A 25,836-nucleotide genomic window follows, 5' to 3' on the forward strand; every position below is an offset into this window, starting at 1 on the left:
ATTTTATTTCGTTAATGTTAAATTCTTTATTTATCAACTTTTACACGTTTAAAACTGGTCTACACCTACTTATAACTGTTTCCTGATACTTATTAATATGCATTCTTTTTTAAATTTGTCAAATACCATTAAGCCGAAAAAAGGTACTTTGATATATGGAAACAATTCCTAATCTTGAGCCATTTAATATGACGTGATATTCACCGAAAAAAGACAATAACAGTATTGACCGAGACAATGAAGAAATGTAATCTGTCAAATGATTTTTTCGCAAAGGAAATTTTGCCACAAACTTTCGGACTTATATCTTGGCCGATCCTTTTAGTATGTAAAGGGGTAATGTTAATTAACAAACAATAATCTTTATACATTTTGAGCAAATAGGTTACAAGAAAATGTATTTTCAGTATGTTGTGTACATGTACTACATTTTCAAGCACCGGACACTATCTAATCTTAAACGATCGCCTATTCTATACTCTATTTCCACGACTAACAGAGCCATTCAGCAGGAATTTATATTCACGTATATTATCAGCAAGTGAAAATGATACATGCTGACATTTTATTGTAATGCATTGTAACGTCAGTTATGAAAAAAACGTGTATGAATAAACAATAAGGACAAAAGTATTTAATCTGAGCTTGTCATTATAACAGTATCTAGTAAAGACCGATTTTCGTTAAAGGTTTTGATGGATTTGCCAGAATATTCTTTCTTACTAGTAAACGAAAACTAATCGTGGAACCAAAATGCCTAGATTTCAGTAACACAATGTCTGTAAGGTTTATATGTTATGAAAATTTAATATGTTCTAATCATGTCGTTCAGTGGCGTCCAGGACAGCATTTGACAGGAAATGTTTTGACATGATTTCTAGGGGTCTGCTACATTTATACATACAAATCAAACTTGCTCGAGAGACCACGTCTACTGAGAGACCACTTGTATTAAGAGACCACTTGTTTCAAGATACAAGATACTACCTTTGGCCTTCCCCTTGGTGGTCTCTAAATAAAAGATGTACTATATGTGTATATTTTTATGTATATGTATATGTATAGAAGTAAATGTTAAACCCTTATATGCAAATGATTAAGCATGTATACTAAAATGTTCGAACAGCCTAAATAAATCTTTTTATTTCTATTTTTAACCATAAGATATGGCCCGTTTATTCTTTAAAAATACACATACATATATATTTATATATACATACAAAAACAAAGCATAATATTTGTACTACATACCCACTATAAACTAAAATAGATAGTTATATTTTCAAATATCCATGACGGCATTTGTGACGTCAAATAATTGATGTACAATAAGTGTTCATTTACTATGATATTTTAACTTAATGCAGTCTATAACTGACTAACAAATATAACAAACAAGAACTTCAAATACAAAGTAATCAGACGTTAGACTAAACAATATTGTGGATTCTTTTAGATTTTAAAATACAAATAGAAGTATTGAAAAAAAAACACTAATATGTCTGTTACAGAAGGTCTTTACATTAAAGACCTTCACGACGCAACGTTATTTTGTTGTTTTTTACCGACGTTATCTATTGTCGAAATCGAAATAATAGAGTAACAAGATGTGCACAACTACTATGTTTCAGTACCCAATTATAAACAAGTAGGAGACATATTCACAATAAAATTATTTACAGAGTTTCAATTACATTTCTAAAGTTTAAACCTTCAATTTCAATACCTTGTATTAAAATTTGATATTAAATTGCTGACTTTTATTTCTTGTAAAAAGTTTTAAGAGGTTGCTTTGTATTATTGTGTTTGTACTAGTTCGATACTTCCAAATAGCCCATTTTGTTTCAAATATCAAAGTATTTAAGACTCTGCATATTAAAGGGGGTTGTTCATATAAGCCGAAACGTACAGCGAGTTTCAGGGGAAAATGTTGAGGATTAAGATTTAAAAAATGGTCTTGAAATTTTTGTGACAAAACGTTCCAAATTTCTTTGGCAAAATCACATTCCCACAACAAATATATTAAAGTTTCTGGATGTTGTTTACATATGATGTATTTCCCATCTGATAATTTCATAAGATTTAGTCTGTTTTCCGTAAAATTAGCCCTATGTATAAATTTCCACTGAAACTGTTTCGCCTTTTTTGAAGAGTAAGGACGTGGAATCTGAATCCATATTTTTTCCCACGGTAAGGTGCTATTAAGAGCGTGTTCCCATTTATGTTCCGACTTGAATTTAAACTTTTTTCTGTTCAATATTGCTGATATTTGGTTTAGTTTCACATTTTCCGGCTTTATATACTTCCGAGAGATATCCTAAGTGAATGTTTAAACAAAACTGCTTAAACCTGGGAACAAAAATGTTCAAAACTAAATACAGTTAAACTATTCTAACAAGTGCCTTGATAGTTTGCATATATCTTAAAAATAATCATTTATTAAGTGAAATGCAAACTTTTGTAACATTCTTAGAACAATATGTTATAACACATTTGTATTTAATTTTCTCATCCAAGTAGTAGTTTGATATTTGGGCCTGTGTTCATCAACGTTTAAAGTCTGAAACTCAGACTTTAACCTTTACCCTACCAAATTTCTAAAATGAACTTGTCCATATTTCAAGTTGGACAATACCATTAAATATTAGAAGCGGTGCTTACAAAAACGATACTAACCACGGGTGTGCAGGTTGATCTACACTGGTAGCAAAGGCAGAAACAGTCGTGTCTAGCATGATAAGGGTTAAAATGCTAAATTTTCATTTTGCTCCGGCTTTATCAAATATGCAGTAAATGATGGCTATGCTTAAATCCAATAGTATAAATATTCTGTATACAAAGTTATGACACACTGATTATTTGCCGTTCTTAAGTGTGAATATAAACCCCTGATTTAGTACTTAGATACTTGCTGAACAAACCAAAACAATGATTAAACCATATCTTACTTTGCGCATGATAACACATGAAAGAATATGATTAATAGGCTTTGAATGTTATGTGAGGTAATAAATATTTTAAGATGTGAAACTAGTATCTAAGGATCCTAATTCATCCCTACATGCACCGTCCTTCCGTCTGTCTCGATCATTTTGTTGTGTATGATTTTCGGGTTCTTTATCGTCCGTCCTCTTGCTGCATCGGACAACTACAGGTTCCAATAGTATAATGACTCCGGCCAAAACGTACACACAACCAGTCAAAATAAATGATGCATGCCAGTTTCCATACAAGTCAAATAACCAGCCTGTAATGAAAATGTTCATTCATTTTAGTTTTTAATTTCAAATTATTTGGAGCACAACAAAATCGTTTTAAATAGTATCACATACCGGTAAATAGTGTGTGCTTGATCTTAAAGTTTTGGATTCCGTAGCTGTGTTCTTTACTTTGATATTACTGACTTTTGGACATCTCTTACTATTGTAGTTAGGTTTTAATAGCAATGGTTCGGACCAGCTTATTCCGCTAGGCAAGATATATGTTCTGACAAAAAGAAAACAATAAAAAATGGAAATATTCAGGGAAGATATGTCTTAAGTAAGAGTTTTAAATCCATCAGAATGGATTCACAGATTTGATAGAATGACAGGCTGTATCTCTAAAGTATGTTTGGAACAATTGCAATTGAAAATAGTCTGATAAATCGAAGTATCTTTACAAAATTCAAGCTGTGTATAATTTGAAAGTATTGGTATGTAAACAATATTTGTTTATTTAACATTTCGCTAAATTGACACTATAGGGTTAATTTGCATTGAATGAGTGAAGAGGTAAATTATATTATCGACAATATGCTAAAACAAGTTTAATATTGTTTGTACTTGATTCTCTTTCTACTCTTACTAAGTTAGCAAATATATCATATGACATTGTTACACAACGTCTCAGCATTAAGAAACTCTCCACCTACAGCCGAACTTAAAGTGTTGAATATATACCATTTAAGGTCCCGGTCGGTGCATTATCACTACCCTTATTTCTCTCATTGTAATTTCTTTCACTTTTATATTCAACACACACTGATGCCTCAGAACGCAAAATTTAGTATTCATTTTGTTTTACATAAACTGTATATCTTTCAAAAGTATGCATGAATAGATCTATATTCTGAGTATATCACAGATTTGTATAATGACATTATAATTGCTGTACATTTACTGACTTTGAATAAATATGTCTTACCTACGGCAGGCTGACTTGGAAGAATTCCAATTGTCAAACACAATGAGAGTAATCCAAAAGCAGGCGAAAAATTCTCTAATCCAACAACATCTATAATAAGAACTGCAATCAAGCTGAAGAACGATCCTGGAAACGTTGCTGCAACTGCAGCGTACAAGGCGATGAAAGCAAAATTTTCAAATAGTGGAGCTATTAATGAGAACGCACCACCAATTAACATACTAACTGCATATATGTATTTACGCTTAATAAGGTTTAAGTCTGCAAACCATCCGATCAGTATTCTTCCCACAGCTTCAACACCACCGAATACTGTAACACTTAGTGCCACATAAGTTTTATCATAGCCGAGTGTCTTTACGCTGGCCGGAATAAGAATGAAACTTGCAGTGTAACTAAAAACACAGCACATGAATGATAGCACATAAGTAACAAATAACGGATTTTTAAAAAGAGAAAACCGAAGATCTAATGCTCTACAATGCCCTTTATTAAACTTCGGAACAGCGTTTCCATCACCGACATTATAGTCATCGCTTGTATTGTTTTCTGCTGTTATCTGTTCCTTTTGTTCCTCAGCCAAATATGTCGGCTGTCGTAAAATACAAGCCGCCACACAAACGTTAGAAAAGATTGCGCCGATGATCCAAAACGTTCCCTTCAAACCATACTGCCCAATGAGATACCTGAAGAAAATTGGAACTCTTGCGATGTTTGTTTATTTCTCTAGAAATACAAACTGAATATTTAACCCTTACTCTGCTAAATTTCTTTAATGAACTCGTCCATATTTCAATTTGTACAGTACCATTAACTGTGAGAAGGGGTGCTTATTTCATTCCGTTGTTTTACCACTTTTACCTTGATGCATATAGTTTATTAACACAAAATTATTGTTCAACAAGAAAATATATTTCAAACTTAATCTTTATTATACATACTGATTTCTTTCATTAATCTCACAATGTAACATTCATAATAATTTCTACCACAGGTTACAAAGTTTTATCCTTCCTATTAAATTCTAAATTACCCTTCTACATATCTAGATGCTCTACTTTTTTATTCTTTGTATTTAGAAGATTAATTTCTTTGTAAATGAGAGCATTTCCATCGTCGAATGTACATACTTATACAGAAATGGAAGAGCTATTGCCCCAACACCACTTCCAGACACGGTTATACCATTGGCAAGTGATCGGCGCTTATCGAAATAATAGCTTATTATTGTCGTACAAGGTGTAAATGTCAACCCGTATCCAATTCCTGAAAATAGTAAATATCCTTGATGTTAATCTTTTAAAATTTCATTTATAGAATTATGATCATTGATGAAGTTTTATTTATTGTTCTAGTACAATGAAAACAGGATAAATATTTCGTCATAAGGCATCGCTAATTAATATATATGTGTATAACAGATAATTAGGTTTAGAAGATCATTTCCCAAAATAGTTTCACGTAAAACACTGACAAATATGATCAATTAGTTCATGTTTTATTTTGTTTTTTTGATTCGTTTGCTCTTTAAATAAGTTATAAATGTTAAACTAATCCATCCTTATGGTGAAATAGATTAAGCCTATAACAAATAAGACATTAAAAATTGGCTTTATATTGCATGTCTAAATAATATCGCTTTCACATTTCGGAATTAAATATTTTTTGTTTAATGTGAGTGCCATGTTATTAAGCTAAAGCATTTTTAAATAGAGAGAGATTAATAGATATACAAACCAGTACTTATGAATGTCAGATACATGTATTCCATCCGTGTAACGAATCCCGACAGGAAATATCCAAGCCCAAACAGAATGCCTCCTATAAATGTTATGCGTCGGAATGTGTAGATTTTGCAAAGAAGGTTGGCTACAGGCCCTGTAATAATGTTGGTTATGATTGTAATTGCATGCAATGAATACGTGGACCTGAAAAATGTTCAGCCATCATGCTTACTGACAAATTCATGGTTCACTACAGGATTATTATCTGTCGAACCAATATCTAACATGACATTTTGAATTAATTAGAAACATTTAATTTCATAGATTTGTGCGATGTAAAATGATCTAGACGCGTGTCCACTGGAAACTGGTGTCCCCAGTTCCTCACACTTTACGGTCATAAATTATTAATTGTTGACAATACAAAAACAAAGGATACATTTTCATATTACCTTGGTTTGGTGGAGGGAGGGGACAGATCTGGACGGACGGACGGGCAGAAGTATAAACAATGATAAAACTAGTGCCTCCGCAATTTTTCGGGATAGATGGTGGGGCGTTGTTAAGAGCATAAAACCTTGGTCATACAACGTATGATATAGTGATATGTATTACTCCCTATATGGAGTCAGGTAATGGTCATTTGTTGACACACAAAAGTCTCTATCTGTGTCGCGCTTATCTCAGAAAGCATTTTACCTACAGTTATCAACCATTGTAAGATAGATATTCAGCAAATGAAGTTGTGTATTCAGGCCCATTCAGTGAGACCAGAGGCATCGTCCTTGATAGTCAAAAGTAAGCTTTAATGGCCAAAAATGGTGCGTTATGTATTTCAAAATGTTTGGGCCTTTGACTTAGTCACAAATATGCATTAACGGGTTAAGTTTGTGTCGTATCTTGAAAACGTATTTGACCTATAATCAAGTAGAATTCAGTATGGATAGTTGTGTACATGGGGTTTTGTCTGGGATTTTACTCAGTCAGACCAAAATTATGGCCTTTGATTTACTCAACAATATGCATCAAGTACATAAAAGTTTGTGTAGCATTTATTTCAAAAATATTTTACAGAGAGTCTTGAAACATAAGAAGATTATAATATAGCATGTGGCCATAGACTTAGTCAAAACATGCATAAAGTAACTAAATGTTTCTGTTGAATATATCTTAAAAGTATTTTACCTAGAGTCTTGAAATAGTAGAGGATTGTAAAACAGCATATGAAGCTGAGAACTTCGAGTTTTGTTTGGTTTTTTCAGTGTTGTGGCTCTTAAATCAGTCAAAGATATGCAAAGAAGGTCTACAAAGTTCTGTCACTAATATCTTAAAAAAATATCTGGCCTGGATTCGTGAAATTTTAAAGGAATGTGGTCAAATTGTGTAATATCTAGAATTGCAATGTAGTCTCTTGTCAATCATGACTAGACTCTGGTAACGCCATTGATGTCAAGAACACGGCAGCTCGCGTTACTATCTGCACGTCCCATTATAATCATATTACATCTACCATTGAAATACAGGGCAGAGTATAAAGTTTTTACCCAAACATATAAGGTTCTACATGATAATTAGAGTAAAGATAGAAGCGTATTAGAAAATTCCTTGAACAATATTCTACAGTAAAGATATAGAGGTATAGAAATACTTACAGGACCATAAAAATATACATTCTATCATAATAAAATGTAAAAGATACCAGGAAACGTAATAGTATTTACAGTTTTCCTACAAAAATATCCTGACGTGTGATGCAAGTGAAGATACGCCGACAAACTGGATATACTTTTGTTAAAACCGTTGAAAATACATAAAATAAATACACATTTGTTCGTTTAAGTAAAAACTCGAAATATATTTCACTTGTGGGCGCCATAATTTACATTTTCACTCGTGGCTGCGCAACCCATGAAAATATTAGTAGTGTATAAAATACCGCAACTAAAACAGTTTAACCTAATTTAACATTCAGTCCCCGGTCAGAACCAACTAATGCCGGACAATTTAAAACCCACAGGTTTTATCAAAGTATTGCGAAAAAAACTTTAGTTAAACATTACAGTTAATCCAATGTTTAACTATAATACAAGCTGAAATAAAATTGACTTAAATATCTATACACCGTAGCGTATTTACTTTCTGATTGACAGTGCATATCAAGATAAAGATCAGGTTTTCAGTGTAACTGGAGAACAAATACTACGCTATAGCAAATACAATTCTATTGTGTATTGAGAGCTTGTCCTACCTGTAAGACACATACTTGTCCTTTATGTACCTGTTATGTCATAGGTAAATCAAGTTTACGTACAGCAATATAAATACCTAGCGCATTTTCTGAAAATGATAATGTGGGAAACCACAAATTCAACCAATCAAAAGCCTGCCATTTTTCTGCCAAGTTGGCAGACAATCCCACATTGCTGCCACTTGGCAGACTTTTGGCAGAAATTTGGCAGATTATTTTTATTAATAAAATGTAAGGTATTTGATTTTATTTTCAATTAGTAAGTATATTATTAGGGTACACATAGTAATTAAAACTTTAATTAAGCTTTTAATTCAAAAGTTTGTTTCTATCATGGAATGCATGTTCATCCGATACAGATTCATCCGATATGTAGAATCTGATGTAACTATTCTTCAAAAGCGAAAATGTTACTTCTGTAGATGTTTAATCCTCATAAGGATGAATGTCAAATTTTGTCCCTTGTGTTAAATAAATTTTAATTTTTTTCTTATACATAGATATTAACTGATCAGTGTCAAAGTCCTCAGCTGCTACAGCTGCTATATTTACATTATCAAATATACCAAAAATTAGATCATCATCATCATTCCGCCACCTATCATTCCGCCACCTAAATATAAAATGTGATATTGGGCTTTTAACCGGTTTACTCGGTTCACCTATAGGGCTCGAACCCGTTAATAAAATCTTAATATCTATTATATAAATTCCGGTTTTTTCAACTATAAACACACCCCTTAAAAACACATCTAGTACAGCTATTTTATATTGTTGGTTTATGTGTATAAAATCTCTATAATCTACGATAATTCCAGGTAATTATTTAAATGTATTTAAATAGTTCAGACCGGCCATATCTTCATATGTTGAATATATCCAGGCACCATGACGGTCAAAATACTTTTTCATTTGTATGTAATCATAAAGAGTGTTATTATAGTATTCAAAGAGAAACACTTCACGTCTTACTTTTTCTAGTTTTTCTTCTATTTTCCTGTCTTTCTTTTTAAGTTTAAGAATTATTTCAGCTAAATCATCAAGTCGTTTTGTTGTAGCAACTTCAGAAGCAGACAAATTGTCAACAACACCCTTTGTTCTAGCTAATTGTGTTTTTTGTTTTAAGAAAGCATCTTTTACTTCTATAATTTTTTTCCAATTATTAGAAATTTTTTCATCATTAGTAGAAATTTCTTCGACATTATTGGTTATTGCTTTAGTATTAGCAGTAATTACTTGGGTATTAGCAGTGATTGATTCTCCTTGTTTAGCTGATATTTTAACTACAGAGTCCAAATCATTTATTACTTTTTTAATTTTATCATTAAATTCATTAATATCTTTTTGTAATAAACCTTTAAGTTTACTTAAGTCTGCGTAATTTATATTGTGACGTGCATCAACATTATTAATCATGTCTACAAGTTGTTTCTTCAAATTTTCTAGCTGATAATTAAGTCCTCTAATGCTGTGTCATGGTCATCACCTCTTTGTGAAGCTGCCTTTTCCAGTTCAGATTTATATTCTGCAAGTTTATTTGAAATTAATTCTAATAAATCTTTATGCTTTTTTCAGTTTCAGTATTTAGTTTATTTATTTCTGTTCTAATTTCTAACTGATACATATTTTGTAACTTTTTTTCAGCTTCAATAATCTTGTCTTTTAGTTCTTCATGTTTAATCATACTATCTTTTAATTCTTGAACTTGAGTGTATAACTTTTCAAAATTGGCTCTAAATACTTTTTTTATATTGTCATCTGTCAAATCAGATTTTTCTTCAAGTTCTTTAATAGAATCAACCATAGCTTTCATTTCTTCTCCAAGTTTACCTTGTAATTCAACAATTAATAATGAATTCTTTTTAAAATCTTTTGTTAATTCTTCAGTATTCTTTACTTCTGCTTTTAGTGTTTGTTTTATACTTTTGACATCTTCAAGATTATAGTCATCTATTACACTTTGAATTTTTTTATACATAAACCGTCTTGGAACTGCATCAGCGGGTTTATCTGGATTTCCTAGGTTGATTATTTCATTACTTCCCATATCTAATGCTCTGTTCATTGTGTTATCAAGTTCTTATTTCTGTGAAGATATGATTCCATGTCCTTTTTAAGTTTTTTGTATTGTTTTTTAGTAGCATAATCACTTAAACCAATATCAAATTTAACTTTACTTATACTGTCAGGTTCACTTATTTGTTCTATATTATTAAGAACTCCCATTATATATTACCAGTAAAGTTTTTTCTTAAAAACTTCCTTGGTTTGTCAATATATAAGAAATCATATTTTTGATTTGTTGCATTAGTAAAAGAGTTAGGGTTAATATATTGCTCATTACAAATCATATCATTTTCTCGTTTACCTGGACTTTCAAATAAAATATAATGTGAACAGTTAATTCGGATATCTTTTGGTGTTTTATAGTAAGACTGACTTAAATAAATAACACAACAGTTTTTGTGACGTCCTTGAATAAAGTATTTTGTTATTTCATTTTGAACCTTTTTATCTTCACATACAAAATCATCAAATATTACTATTTTTTGTTTTTCTGATTCACATGGTTCAATTTGGTTGGGATCAGCTGAATATTCAAGTATTTCATTTGGATCTACTTTAATTTTTTTTGCAATTTCATTTAAGTGATTTAATAAATCCTGATATTTAGATTGTAGTAGGTTTTTAGCAAATAAGTATAATTTATCATAATAATATTATATAAGAGGTTTTCGAAGTATATGCATTAATGTATTTGTTTTTCCAGATCCGGAAGATCCACATATTAACATTCTAAAACATGAATCTGGCATAAAAGGATATTGCTTAAAATGTTTAAACTTATTAGATTTATCACGTTTTGTATCATAATTTGGAATTTCCATTTATATAATATTACATTATTTTACATTATTTTACATTATCTTACATTATCTTACATTATTATATAAATGCAATCAAAACTTAATGAAATAAGAATAAGAAAAAACTTAATCGGGCAAAAGATGAGAGCTCTTAGAGAAGAAATAATGAGAGAAAAAGAAAAGCTACAAATCGGGATATGTACACTGAAATTTATAAGCCAATTACTGAAGGAATAGAAAGTCAAAAAGAACAATTATCAAGTCAGTTAAAAGCATTACCTGGAATTAAGGAGCAATTATTATTACTAGGTGATGAAATGAAAGACATACAAACATATCAGGGTTTACCACAGCTATTCCAAGAACCATCAATTACATGGTCTCCTGAAGAACTGGCGAGGGAATATAAAAAATACAGGGAAATAAACAAAGAACCTACTGAAAAAGAAATTAAAAAAGTACTGAAAGTTTATGAAAAAGAACAAGCTTTAAAATCGGCTTCTTATATACCGATAGATTGGGGAGATAAACCTGTTGGACGGGTTTCTCAAGATGAATTTAAGAAATTAGAAGATTATGGAAGAGAAAAGATGGGAATAACTGAAACATCTGATTATACAACTAAAGATACAATTGAAGAATCAGAAGAATTTGTGGCAAATTTAGATGTAAATATTGATAAAGATGTATTATCAGATTGGTACTTACCTGTATTATCAGAGTTAGTAATAAACAAAGATAAAGATGATTGGATAAAAACAAGAAAAGAGGTTACCGAAAAATTAAAGAAATGTACTCGTAGAATAAATGAACACAGTAAAATAAATCCACATGAAATAGTTGAATTTACAAATGCAGAACCTATGGCTGCAGGTGAGTATGTTTCGGAGTTAGAATTAGACAGAGAAAATCTTAAAAGATATGGTGAACGTTTATCAAAAATGATTAATGACTCAGAGGTATTTGGAAAGGGAATAAGATATCATAATTCATATAAAGTTTCACCAAATGGACAATATGGTAATTTAATTATTAACTTAAATAAACTTTATGGTCAAGACAAATTAATTGCTAAGGATAGAATAACTGGAAAAGAAGTAATTAACACTAAAGTAGATAATGATTTGATTGATCTAATTAATAAAAGATATAACAATAATAAAAAGCATTCAATTCATTCAAGAAAAATATTTAAAGAATTAACAAAAAAATCAGGATTACCTATCAATAAAAGATCTATGAAATTTAAAAAAGTAATTAGGGGACAAGGTAATGACGTTTGTCCATGTAATCCAAAAGAATTGGTTAATGACTTGGAGTTAATTTGTGGTTAGATTGATGCTGGAAATAATAATGAAGAACTAAAAAATGAAGGTATTAACATACTTGATGAACTATTAAAAATGAATAAATTGTTATCAGAACAACATGAAATGTTATATAAAAAATATTTTTTCTTGAATATATAAATGGAACAAAAAATAGTATTAAGTTCTGAAACAGTTAAAAATGATAACAAAAATACTCCGAGTGATTTTACAATCAAATTTAGTCGTTCTTTAATTTTAGATAAAAATAAAACTGTTGGTTTGGATAGTATTAAGACTATGACCTATTCTTGGCATAATATTAGTGATGAATATGACAATAAAAGAATTCGTTATAATAATGGTAAGGATTGGAAAGATATTATATTTACAAATGGTTCTTACAGTTACACTGATATTAATAATTACATAAGGGAAACATTAATAAGTAATGATGATTATGAATTTGATAAATCAGACATTGCTCCAATACGTTTGGAATTTGATTTAAGTAGTTTTAAGATTTTGATTTCAATTAAAGATAATTTTATGTTGGATTTGGAAAAATCATATTTTCATACATTGCTTGGATTTGAGAAAAAATTTGTAAACAAAACTGAATGGGGAACTACAACACCAAATATAACTAACTCTGTGGATACAATTTACATTTATTGTGATCTTATTGATAATTCACTTGTTGATGGTAATTTCAGTGATATTATTTATGCTTTAAGTACTGCAGATTTAACAAGAGCTTATCCATTTACAAAAGAACCACAAAGAGTTGGATATTCTGAAATTAATAAATATATTATAAATTCAATTAGAATATATATTACAGATGTATTTGGTAGAATAATTAATTTTAATGAGGTTGAAACAAGTTTTACACTAATTTTAAAAGAAATTATAAATTTTAGTTTTATATAATGTACAAAAAAGTTTATGACAAAAATAAAGGAATATTTATTTATGTTGATGCTCACACGGGAAAAGAAATCATACACGGTACAGGTATCTTTGACACTTTAACAAAATTGCTTTCAAGTGGAGTTGCATCTTCAATTAGCACAGCTGGAAAAAAAGCTTTGGAAACAGCAGGAAAAGCAGCACTTGAAAGTGGAACAAAAAAGGTTGGAACGGAAGTCGGAAATTTAGCTGCTTATAAAATTGTTGAAAAATTTAAAAAGAAACCAGCTCCGGCAGTTGGTAATTTAATTGCCAAGGAATTACAAGAAAAGAATAACAGTAAAAATAATAATGATAACGAGGAGGATATTAATATAAGATTAAATAGATTATTGTCAGGATCTGGGATTTTAGCTCGACAAAAACGTATTAACAGATTAATTTATAAAAAATAAAATAATATATAATATAAACATGTTTAGAACAAAACAATATTGTGAAAGATATGAATTAACTCCTATTCAATTAGATACAGCTTTAATATCTGTCTTGGGAAATAATGTTAAGCAACAAAAAAAAAGGATATCACTTTACAATTAATGATAGAAGTTCATATTTTGATTGGTTTAATGGTTATTTTGAAGTAAGTTTTAAAGTAAATAAGCTTGCTAATGGTAATAATTATGGTGGTGGAGATCAGATTGCTTTAATTTATAATGCAGCTTCATTAATTGATCAATTAGTGGTTATACAAAATGGAAAAATTGTTTATGATTGTAATAATTTATACAAAGTAATAAATGTAAAAAATTTAGTTGAAATATCTGAAGATTATGCAAGATCAACTGGAACAAACGAATATATTTATTTAGATACTACTGCTACTGCTGCCGCTGATGATGATTTAGGTTTCAAATTTAGAAAGGATTTAATCAAGGGTGGTAATGAGGTAAATGCTAAGATTCCATTAAATAATTATTCATTTTTTCAGGGTTTAGAAACAAATATTATACCTCCAAGTCAAATTCAAATAACACTGAAGCTGACGGATGATGATGATTTAATTTTTAGAGCTAATGCTGCTGATGCTGGTAGAGTAATTATAACAAAATTAATTTTATGGGTTCCACGTTTAATTTTTGATGAATTTGGACTTAATTTAATTGCTGAAAGATTTACAAAAGCAAGATGGTCATACCTTCGGGAAATGGTGACGCAATCAAATGATACACAACAGATTAATACAACTTTTAGAATAACGGCTGGTGTAACAAAACCACAACATGTATTTGTTTATTTACAACGACCTGACAAAAGTAATTCACAAGAACATAATCCACATTTATTAGATACATTTAAACTTAATGCAGCAGATAAAGCTTGCACATTGGAATCTTGTCGTCTTGAAGTTGGTAATGTTGTTTTTTATCCAGAAACAGAATACACAAGTATATCAAGAATATATGACGATGTAATTTATTATTATTATAAACAAAATAACAAAACTACTGAAAGTCTCTTAAATAGACATAATTTTCAAAGTTTGTATGGATTTATTCATTTTAACTTAGAATATAAAAAGGAAGTAATAACAGAAGATCCTAAACAAATTACATTAACAGCTAAATTAAATACACTTCCCACTGCAAGATATCGTGTTTATGCAATTGTATTGTATGAGGAAACAGTTGAAATAAATACTATTGGAAATGAACTTGTTATTGTTTAAATAAAATAAATTTTAAATATATAATGTCATCAAATTATATTGAATATAAAGTTAACCTTACAGATGGACAAAAGAAAAATTTAGCACAAGCTTATAATAATAAAATTCCACATACTTTTAGATTAAAACATGAACAATTACGTGGAAACTTCCCTTTACTTTTAACAAAAACACAAATTAATCAAATTAAAAAAGCTGTTGCAAATAACAAGGGATTAGAAATTACAATTTCGAAAAAACAAATGTCCAGTCAAGGTCAAAATGGTGGATTTTTAGGAGCTTTGGCTGGTTTGTTAGGAAAAACAATTCTTCCAAGGGCAGCAAAAATAGCCCCAAAAATATTAGCCCCTCTAGGCATTGGAGCCCTTTCTGGGCTGGCCAGTACTGGTGTTAGTAAAATACTTGGAAATGGTATGATTTCGGTAGCTAATGATAAGAGAAATATGATATCATCATATCTTACACCTAATCAAAGAAAGCAACTAGTAGGATCTGGAGTGATTAAATGAACACAAAAACAAAAACAAAATGGCGGCTTTTTAGGTATGTTGGCTGCTAGTCTAGGGATACCTTTGATTACATCTTTGTTAAGTGGTAAGGGGCATGGCCAGGGTATACAGATTGATTCACAACGGAGACCTTACAGACGAATTCCTATAGTAAAAAAAAAAATTATAAACAAACCAATATCTAACTTTGAAATTGAACAATGGGTAAAACAATTAAAAATTAAAAACTTTAGGGGTGTGTTTAGTAGAATAATTTACCAAAAACGAAAGAAAAGGTTGAATGTGGAATTATAAATTTGGACGACTCTGTTGGTCCTGGAACACATTGGGTTTGTTACTTTAATACTTTATACTTTGACCCATTTGGACTTCCTCCGCCGAAAGAAGTATTTAAATATATACCTGGGGTTAAGTATAACAACATACAATATCAAGACAAAACAAGTACACTCTGTGGATATTATTGTTTATTTTTCATTAAAATGTTACAAAATAAAGTACCGTTGTATGATTTATTGTATAAAATACTAAAAATTAATAATGTAAAACAAAATGAACAAACAATTAATCTTTATTATAAATTATTTTAATAAAAAAGGTTAAAACTATTGTTTTAATTAAAACTTATTAAAACTGTGTTTTTATTTAACTGGAATAATTAATATAATGGGAATATTCAATAATATAAATGAAAAAGTAAATAAAATAGAAAAACAATTAATAAGAAAACCTCCATTGTTTTTAACATGTTATACCCAAGATACCGATAGTGGATTATTTCAATGGAAAACTGTAAATGCTAGTCCTGGTTTAGTTCAAAATGGTAATAATGTAATAATTAAACAAAATTGCATCTTAATTATTCTTGTTGATGCAATTAAATTAGATAAAGGAGAAGCTAAATTACAACTAAAAAATAAAGAAAATGTAATTCTTCAAAGTTATAATGTAAAAAATAATAGAAAAAATGAATCTATTTCTATTAATTATGCAAATGAATTTAAAATAAATGATGTTATTTCTATTAATTCTTTAAACGTTATGAATATTCAGTTAACAATTTATGGTTCTATAATTTAAGAATAAGCTAATGTATCAATACCATTATCAAGAATATATCTTTTATCGTCATAACATGATAAAGATGTTTTATTTATAACATAACTGGAAAGATTGTGTTTATCAGACCGAATAACTTTAAAGGTGTGATTACTTTGGGTTGAATTAAACAAAGTATCTTTGTAATTTTTATGAACTATTGTTTTCCTAACAACATGTTTTTTAATTCCTTTACATTTTTTAACATTAACTTCATTTTCTAATAAATAAGAATACATTTTACTTCTTAATCCAAAAAATTCAACAATGGGAATGCCGGCAGCTTCATCTTTAAATTTTCCAATTACTTTTTTTATTATTATCGAAATAAAATTTTGAATTACTATTGTAATCACTATTATCAAATAAATCTTTGTCCTTATAAAAATCGTCATATGCATCTTTGGTTTTTATTTCATAACATAATTAATCAGTGTCAGTGAATAAAAGCTTTGCTGAATCCTCGTACTTTTCCTTAATGTAATTATAATGAAAATCATACATTAAATATTTTGATAAATCTAGAATGCACATTCCAACATAACAAGGTCTGTTTAATAACAAACTTTCTTTTATTCTATGAATACCAAACAAACTCTTGTTAAACATCGTTGAACTAACAAATGAAGGTTTGGCTATGTATTTTAATAAAATATTTTCATCATGAGTTAATTTAATATTAACCCTCTTGCGTAAATTCTCCATCGTCTTACCGAATACAGAGTTGTTCATTAACTTAAAAAAGTCCTTTTCAAATGAATTTTTTGCTTTAGATCTTTTTTGGGTATTAAAATCAATATACGTTTTTAACCAAGGACTTTCATCAAAAGTTAATATTTTGTGTATTTTTGTTACTTTTAACCCTAATTGTGTATATAGTTCAAGATTTTTAAAATGAACTACATAATTTTGTTTTTTCATTAAAGTTGGAACTAATTTTTTTACATTACTTTTTTCTATTTCAAATTCTGTTTTAATATTTTACTATAATCAGAAAGCCATTGATCTGGTATAATAAATTTCCAGGAGCTAAAGGATAATCATTATGTACAGTATGTAATTCTTTTGGATTATTCAAGATCAGATTCAACTATAAAGTTAGTTTTACCTTTTGCAATTAATTTCTTGAATTGTTTTTCAGATATAAATTTAAAGTTTCCAGAGGGTAAAGGTTGACACATAGCCCAACCGTAAAGGTTATTGGCGTCGAGGTACATAATGTATTTGCTGTCAAGTTTAGGATCATAATCTTTCATATATTTATTGTTTGCTTTACTGTATCTGTTTGAAATATAACTTATTCCTCCTCTCAGTCCCTTTTCAATAAAAAGATACAGATCAATATCAGTTATTAAATCTAACTTAATTCCAGTCATTTTTAACATTGCATCCCAAGCTAACCCAGGACTACTAAAATAATGACAAGGATCTAATTTGTAGTACTCCAAACATAGTTTTCTAAAATTTTCGAATACATCAGCTAAAAGTAATATGTCAGTTTTTAAATATAAATCATGATATTCTCCCATTGTTTTAATTTTAAATTTATTCCAAACATTTTTAGCATGTTTATATTCGTTGTCAGATATGTGTGTTTCATTTAAAATTGAATAAAACTCTTCTTTAGAAGGTAATTCTGTTTCTTTGAATTTTTTTAATGAATCCATGTAATCATATGGATAAACACCTTTTGTTTTTAATAATTCAATGTAATCAAATTCTTGAGATAAATATTTAAATTCTGGAATATTTTTTACTAGGTTATCCAATGATTGAGACATAAATTGAAATGAATCAATAAAGACCAAGTCGGAAATCAGAAATGCCATATATCTTTCCATATTGTTAGGAATAACATTAATTTCTTTTTTAAATTTCCCTATTTGTTGCATAATAAAATGATCGTCATAACCTCTTAAATTATGAAAAATAACAGGGATTTTATGTGTTAGTCTAAAATTAATATTACATTCTGAGTGAGCACTTCCTCTGAATTTTTCTGTTATATGACAATGGTCTCTTACTTTGATTGAATCTTCTATATATTCTTTTTCACAAATATGACAAAACTTTTGTTTTTTAAATTCACTTTCATCTTTTTTAGACATTCTCAGTTTTTTGTTAAAGTGCTCTTTAAATATTTCTTTACAATATTCCTCTTCCTCAAGCATTTTTTCAATAAACTTATAAACTGCATTAGGACCTCTATAAATCTGGGTTGGTTTAGTATATTTATCGTCATAACAACAAACAACTTTATAACCGTAACCACAATCTATATGATTTTGATATGGTTCAGTAAATGAAGATTCAGGTGATGGTAAAGCAGTTAAAACTTTCTTAGTTATTGATTCAAAATCAGCATAAATTACAAAAGGTACTGCTAAACCTTTATGATAATTTTTTAATTGTACTTTACTTCCCTCTTTTGGCATTTTTACACCTTGGGTACCATTAATAGCTAAACAGTTTGGTATGTGTTCATTTAATATTCTTTCTTGGGTAAAGTGTTGCAGACAGCTTTTACAGAAGTGTTTTTTATGTTGATCTTTGGTTTTATTAAACATTAATCTATTAAAGTCTTTTATCCAAACATAATGTGTTATTTTATCATTAGTAATTAGCAACATGTCACAGTGTTCTTCGTATTGATATTTTGATATGTACAATGGATAAATACTATTTTCTTCATAACCAAATATATTAAATGATATTTCATTTAAAACTTCTATTTTAGGTATTTGATTTAATGTAACAGGAAACTTTATTCCAGTATAATCAAGATCGTTTATATGTTTTTTATATTTTGAAACTCTATGAGGGTTTTCTTTAACAGGCAATTTGTAAGCTAAATGACACCATCTAAAACATTCGTTATCATCATTCTTTATATTTATTAATCCTTTCATTGAATTTTGTAATGGTTTTGGTAATTCTAAATAACTTGAAGCAGCCAATGGACTATACTTATATCTATTTATATAATGAGCATCAACTGACTCTATTCTCCAGCCACTTCCTTCAGAAATCCAATTACCAATTCTATTTATTATTTCATCAAAAGCTTGATGTAAAGTTTTTTTTTTTTATTTCGTTTGTGTTAATAATTTCTAAAGCCTTTGATTGAAAATAAGCTGATTTATATATTGTATCAGTTTTATCCATTTTTGCAAAAGTTATTTTTAAAACAACGTTTATTTTTATACCTTTTAAAGTTTTAAGTTCAGATTTAAGTATTTCATAAGAGTCGTTTATAGTTAAATATAATTGATTCTTTGGATCTTGTCTATATGTAATTTTAATTTCAAATTTCTTATAATATTGTTTTGTAGATCTCTCAATTTCCATCTATATATTATATTTAGAAAAAAAAAACACTAAGGAAAAAAGGATTAAAAAATAATAAATAAATAAAGTTTAAGAAGAATTAAAATATTTAAATTTATATCTTTTTCCACTGGTTTTTGATATTCCACTTTTAACTTGGGTTTTTCCTTTGCAGCACATTGTTATTAACCCTGAATTAATATTAAGGTCTTTGGATGCTGCATACGTGCTTTTATATGTTTTTTCTTCATTAGTATCATAATTGGTTGCAATAACTTTTTTTATTTTTAGGATTGTTTCGAATATGATTTGGTCTGGGACAATCACATAATCTTTCAGCATTTTCTTCTTCAGTTAATAGACAACCACAGTTCCATTCAAATAAATTATTTTTTAAAAGATAAGGATCTATAACATTTTGTAATTTATCAATGACATGATTTTTATATTCATCGCTAACTATTTGATCAAGTTTTGATTTAATAACATTTCTTCTTTTAAGAACTTTCTTATATGATTTTTTGTCTGGATTCATTATTTCTCCTAAAGTGCTAGATAATTTTGGCATAATCATTCTATCTACCTTTCTATTAACCATCTATATATAATATACTTTTTAAACTTCTATTAAATCTTTCTATTACTACAGCCTTTCCTCCATTAAATGTATGGTACATGTTAATTTTATTTTTATTCAAAAATGATTCAAACTTCTTATTATAAAATTCTTTTCCTTCATCTACCCATAAATTTGTTGGAATTCTTGCCGTCTTCGGGGAATTTCGTCCCTGAGTTCTATCTTCTGAAACTATTTTATTAAATGCTTCAGTAACAAATTCTCCAGTTTTATTCTTTAATGGAATAACCCAAGCATATTTACTAAATATATCAATAACGGTTAACAAGTACTTTACTCCTTTATTATATTTTGAAAAAGCTTGCATGTCAACTAAATCAGCTGACCAAGTATCATCAATATCATTAACTATCACTCTTCGTTTCCTAAATTTTCTTTTAATTGGTTTGTGTAATTCTTCTGCTAATTCATCGCTCCATGTGATTCCGGGGGTATACTCTACCCCCTTTTCCCGTTTTTTGACTTTTGTCCCAGCCCAAGTTTGTATTTCGTTTTAATTATAGGTTTCACAACTAAATGTTTTGCAATCTTTTCTCCAAATGTTTTTGATTTAGTTATTTAAATTGGAAAGCATTTGCTTATCACATGTACCCTTTTTTACACCACTGTCATAGCAAAAATCATGGTCCATACATACTGCATCCAGTTCCATGGGGGTCCATTATCTAGGGGATTTCCTGGCCCACAATAATTATATCCTGAGAGTGTTAAACCTTTCTTAGGTAATAAAGGTAACATTGCTTTGTGAATATCTAAATTACCCCCTGTACTTTTTACAAACTTTGATTTCATTTTTCCACAAGATGAACAAGTAGCCATTATCATTTTTCTCCCATTTTTTGTTGTAACATAATGAGGATTTATATTATCAGCAAATCTTCTTTCTTTCAAACAATATATTCTATTCTGTAAACTCGTCTATATCATATGTATTTAAAACTTTTTACTGGGTTTAAAACCTGTGGGTTTTAAATTGTCCGGCATTAGTTGGTTCGGACCGGGGACTGAATGTTAAATTAGGTTAAACTGTTTTGGTTGCGGTATTTTATACACTACTAATATTGCATAGGGTTCATTCGGTGAAATATATTTCGATCTTACACTAGAACAAACAAATGTCCTCTAAATATATATCTTCTTCGTGTTGTATTTTTTATGTATTGATGTTAAGGCAGTTCTTGTTTCTTTTAAATTCGTAATTCTTCTTCTTCTTCCAATATTGTACTGACACCTACTGGCGTATCCCCTACAAGCGCATGGTTATTTGTACATATTTTATAAGGCACTTTTGAATTTGTATAATGTTCACCAAAACACTGTTACACAAAAAGGTAATATTAACAGTCATAATTTTGATTATGATAATAATGAAGATACCTAGACCAAACAGAAGTATTACTGATATGCTGCCAATCCAGGCTGTTTCTCCGGACTCTGTAGAATAATACTCGACCACCTCAGTATAGATCACTCCATACGATTTGACACTTCCAACCACGAACGTGTACAACACGAAACATCCTGTATAGCAATAGTCAATAATAAGTTGTTTTTTCAGAAGCAAAACATAACCATTAAAAAGAAAGAACCTTACATAATTTGAATAATTTTGTTGTTGTATTATTTACCTATGACCGACAACGTCTGATATCAATACCATGATGTTCATACAGTAATGTGTTAGACTTCTAAACAGATTTGCTCTTGAATAAAATCATTATTTGTTGTTTAGATGTTGCGCCCTCGTGATATAATTCCTTCGCATCTAAATGCTAAACTCAAAACAATGATTTTATTCAGTTGGGATATTTTATTATTTTAATATTAAGCTGTTATCGGACATAAAGTTGTGATTTGGTTTGGTTCAAAAGACATTTCATAAAACAATAAATCAAGAGTGATTGTTAATATTCAACTGAATATGCAGCACAAGCGTATAAACTTTACACTGTCAAATGATCTTATTTCGTAAAAATGTAAAGAAAGTCTACCGCATATCATGAAATGCACTCTTATAACCATAAACAGACCGTCTTAATACTAGTAAAATCTTTTAGGAACATAGAACGCAACCTAGCAAAAAAAAAGAAAAGAATCTAAATGATTCGTTTCAGTTTCAGTTTCAACAGTTCATGAGGGAAAATGAAATGTGCAACACCGTCCGTCCCCTAGCATCGGCTTGAGCAGGGATATGTCATAATAAAATAGACTTTAATCCACGATTCAACAGAACAAAATAAATCATCAACATACTTAGTAAAAAATGAAGCCGACTTTAAACTTTCAGTTAACTACTCTAATGTAGGAAACGGAACCATCAAACTTGCGGTGTTCTAGCTCGTAAAATTATACATGTTTTACATCAAACTATTTAAGTAATACAGAAATACAAACCTATTAAGACAATCCAAGCATATCCTTTGTCCACGTCATGATATTTCCATGATTTTCGATGGTCACCGCGTATCGTATCACTCATTGTGTTCTGTAAATTGTCAAATCTACAGAAGATCCTTTGGAAGCATAGGACCCAATGAAACGAAATAATAGGCTACCGAGCTGCGGTGGCCTAATCGATTTTAATAGAAGACATGGTCTGACTGAGTCATTTCATAAGAGACAAATACTTGCAATACTCCTTTACTCTCCTTAGCACCAGCTTATTACGAAATGTTTGAATGCCCTCAATGGTCCCACAGGACCAGAAAATAAAACAGAACTGATTCCAGCTACGGGGGAGATCTGCTAGTTTTTTTTCAACTGTAAAGGAATAATTTCCAAAAAAAAAATCATAAGCCATTGTTTGTTGATTATTTGTTAATAAGTGAAGTTTCATATAATGGCTTTAAACTTTTACCTGCAGCAATAAAGTAACATTGATTGCAAGATCCGTAAGGTAGAGTGTATTTTTTTTTATAAAATTGTACATTGCCAATTGTTAGGAGTTTGCAAACGAGTTCTGACAAGGTTATAGAGGTGAAAAAGAATTAGAAAATGTTCAATACAACCTTTTCTTTAAAAGTAAGCTAAACAGTCAACTTTTCATTCATTCTTTTAATAATTAAAGAAATATTAATTTCAGAGGTTAAAATAATATTGAAACTTATTACAAGTAAATCACTGATAAACGTTTTAGAAAAATAAGCAATACAAATAATTAAATACTTAAAATAGATGTATAATTTAATAAGTACTTAAAACAGCAGTACGTACGTATATTCCAAACGTTTACTCAATTTCCGCCTCTTCTTTCAAACACTAAACAAAAAATATCACATACAGTCTAGTATATAATAAACGAGGTTTATTTTTCATTAAATGTAAAATTCATAGTCATGCTTGAAGAGGATTAAATGTTATCGTTATTCTAAACACATTTATGAGTTATAAAGCTTTGGTTTGTTTATAGATTTAGATATATTAACTTGATTCGACGTAATCATCCGTAGGCTTGAAACGTGTTTAATATTTATAACCAAGACTGATACAATACAGGTGCATCATCTGTACTACTTTTGCATACAACAGAAAAGGTTTAAGATCATTCTCATAACTTCAATTTCTTAACGTGTATATTACCGCAGTACAGTCACAGCTGTGTTAAAGACCACCTCTGAACAGAGACAACCTGGCTCTAAAGACCACATGTTTTGTTTCCCATTTTAACATTAACAGTGTATTTTAACCTGTGAATAAAAACCACCTCCAAATAAAGACCACACTTTAGCTCTCCTAATATTTTCTTTTTCTGATTACTTCAATTTTATGACGTACAACCTGAATATGCATGAAGATATACTAGTATACTGTAGTCTGTGCACAGTGTACGGTCAAAGTATTAGTATTTGAAATCTTATTTAACGATTTAAAACTCATAAAATCATGGTCTCCACAAATAGCCGTTTTGGTCGTAATCAAGAAATTGAATGTCAACAAAAATAACAGATTCCACGTAAATTGATTTTTAAGTTTATTTTTACTTGAATTATTGCTATTTCTGTAATATCAAAAATAAGCTAAGTTAATCTGTTGTGTTTATTTGTCATTGCAATTATCGTAGGGCAAATTATCTCATGCTCATTTGTATATTAACTTATGATTTTAAATAAAGTATACGATAAAACATAATTCATCGAACATGTTGTTTTTAATTCCATAACTACCCGTTTTATTTAAATACATAACTGGCCCAAGGAAAATTATCAATACTGTCTGCCCCATAACCACCGACAACCCTCCAATACTCCTTTCGTACCTGTATCCAATATATTCTATATGTCCCGTTATAGTACACTAATATCTTACTAACCTTTGACCCGTAGCGTTTATGATGAATGCAACGCTTCATTGCATTCGCCTTCATTATATTTTATATGTAGTAATCGCTACGTTATTTACATTTATTACATATATATATGTTACAGGCGTTTTCTAAATTTAGGCATTTTGTATAATGTCTAAAATTTAAGGCATTTTACAAAATGACTAAAGTTGTTGGTCATTATGTAAATTGCCTAAACAAATTAAGGTATTTTGTATAATGCCTAGAAAATCAATGGCCAGTTTAAGATATTGCCTGAGAATACTACGGCAATTTGTTAAATTTTGTTAGAGTGACTGTCATTACAGTAAGGCTTAAGGCTTGTATTAATTGGTATCGATAGTATGTATGACCCTTTTCATACCGATTATAAGATTTTAATGCTCCTTCAATGACCTTTGTATACATGCTGGTCATTGAGTGAGATGTTTTCAGGGCAGATTTCCCCTTGCATGTGCATAATGTAAACATCACATTTTTACCACCGTGTCCAACGTATACGTCGCATTTACGGCGGGTACGCTGCATACATGGTATATTGTACGCTCCATTACCGGCATTTCCTGTTGATTTTGTCAACATCCCTTATAGTGAGGTAAGAAAAACTACTTATTTTCATTAAAGTTCAACGTGTTCAAAGAAGCGATATGTTCAGTACGAGCTGCTGATCATTCAAGCTCCCAATGGTAATGTGATTTTGGTCAGTAATTCTCGAGTTTCTTCAAACATTCGAGTAAACCGACGTGTGAAGTCGGTTTTGAACTCGGATGTTCACTTTAAGGTTCATTTTCTGTCTCTTAAAATCATTCTGTTGATATATATATCTTGGTTATTGTTTTGCAGTTTATAGTGTCCCGCCAGTCCGAAAGGACCCAAGTCCACACAATCAACCATCAATTTGTTAACATGTTATAAGGCTGAGGCCATATCAACCAATGAGGGTGTTATGGGCAAATATTAAGTCTACCGGCT

General features: G+C 29.6%; 1 protein-coding gene across 2 annotated transcripts; it reads right to left on the reverse strand.

The window, feature by feature from the left end:
- Positions 1-4: 4 nt before the first annotated feature.
- LOC123534803 (monocarboxylate transporter 12-like) lies at positions 5-24,352 on the reverse strand. 2 transcript variants are annotated; one of them, XM_045317230.2, is made up of 7 exons: positions 23,757-24,352; positions 22,938-23,028; positions 21,921-22,064; positions 5,923-6,063; positions 5,316-5,451; positions 4,186-4,871; positions 5-3,247 (listed from the first exon to the last, which is right to left on the reverse strand). In XM_045317230.2, exons 2-7 carry the CDS (start codon positions 23,020-23,022, stop codon positions 3,018-3,020), a joined length of 1,422 nt encoding a protein of 473 aa, XP_045173165.2. In that variant the 5' UTR covers positions 23,023-23,028; positions 23,757-24,352; the 3' UTR covers positions 5-3,017. The 2 variants fall into 2 exon arrangements, with proteins under 2 accessions (XP_045173165.2, XP_045173163.2); XM_045317228.2 differs by having other exon boundaries at positions 22,938-23,112.
- Positions 24,353-25,836: the final 1,484 nt, after the last annotated feature.

Source organism: Mercenaria mercenaria, chromosome 12 (genome assembly GCF_021730395.1).
Source record: "Mercenaria mercenaria strain notata chromosome 12, MADL_Memer_1, whole genome shotgun sequence".
NCBI classification, from domain to species: Eukaryota; Metazoa; Mollusca; class Bivalvia; order Venerida; family Veneridae; genus Mercenaria; species Mercenaria mercenaria.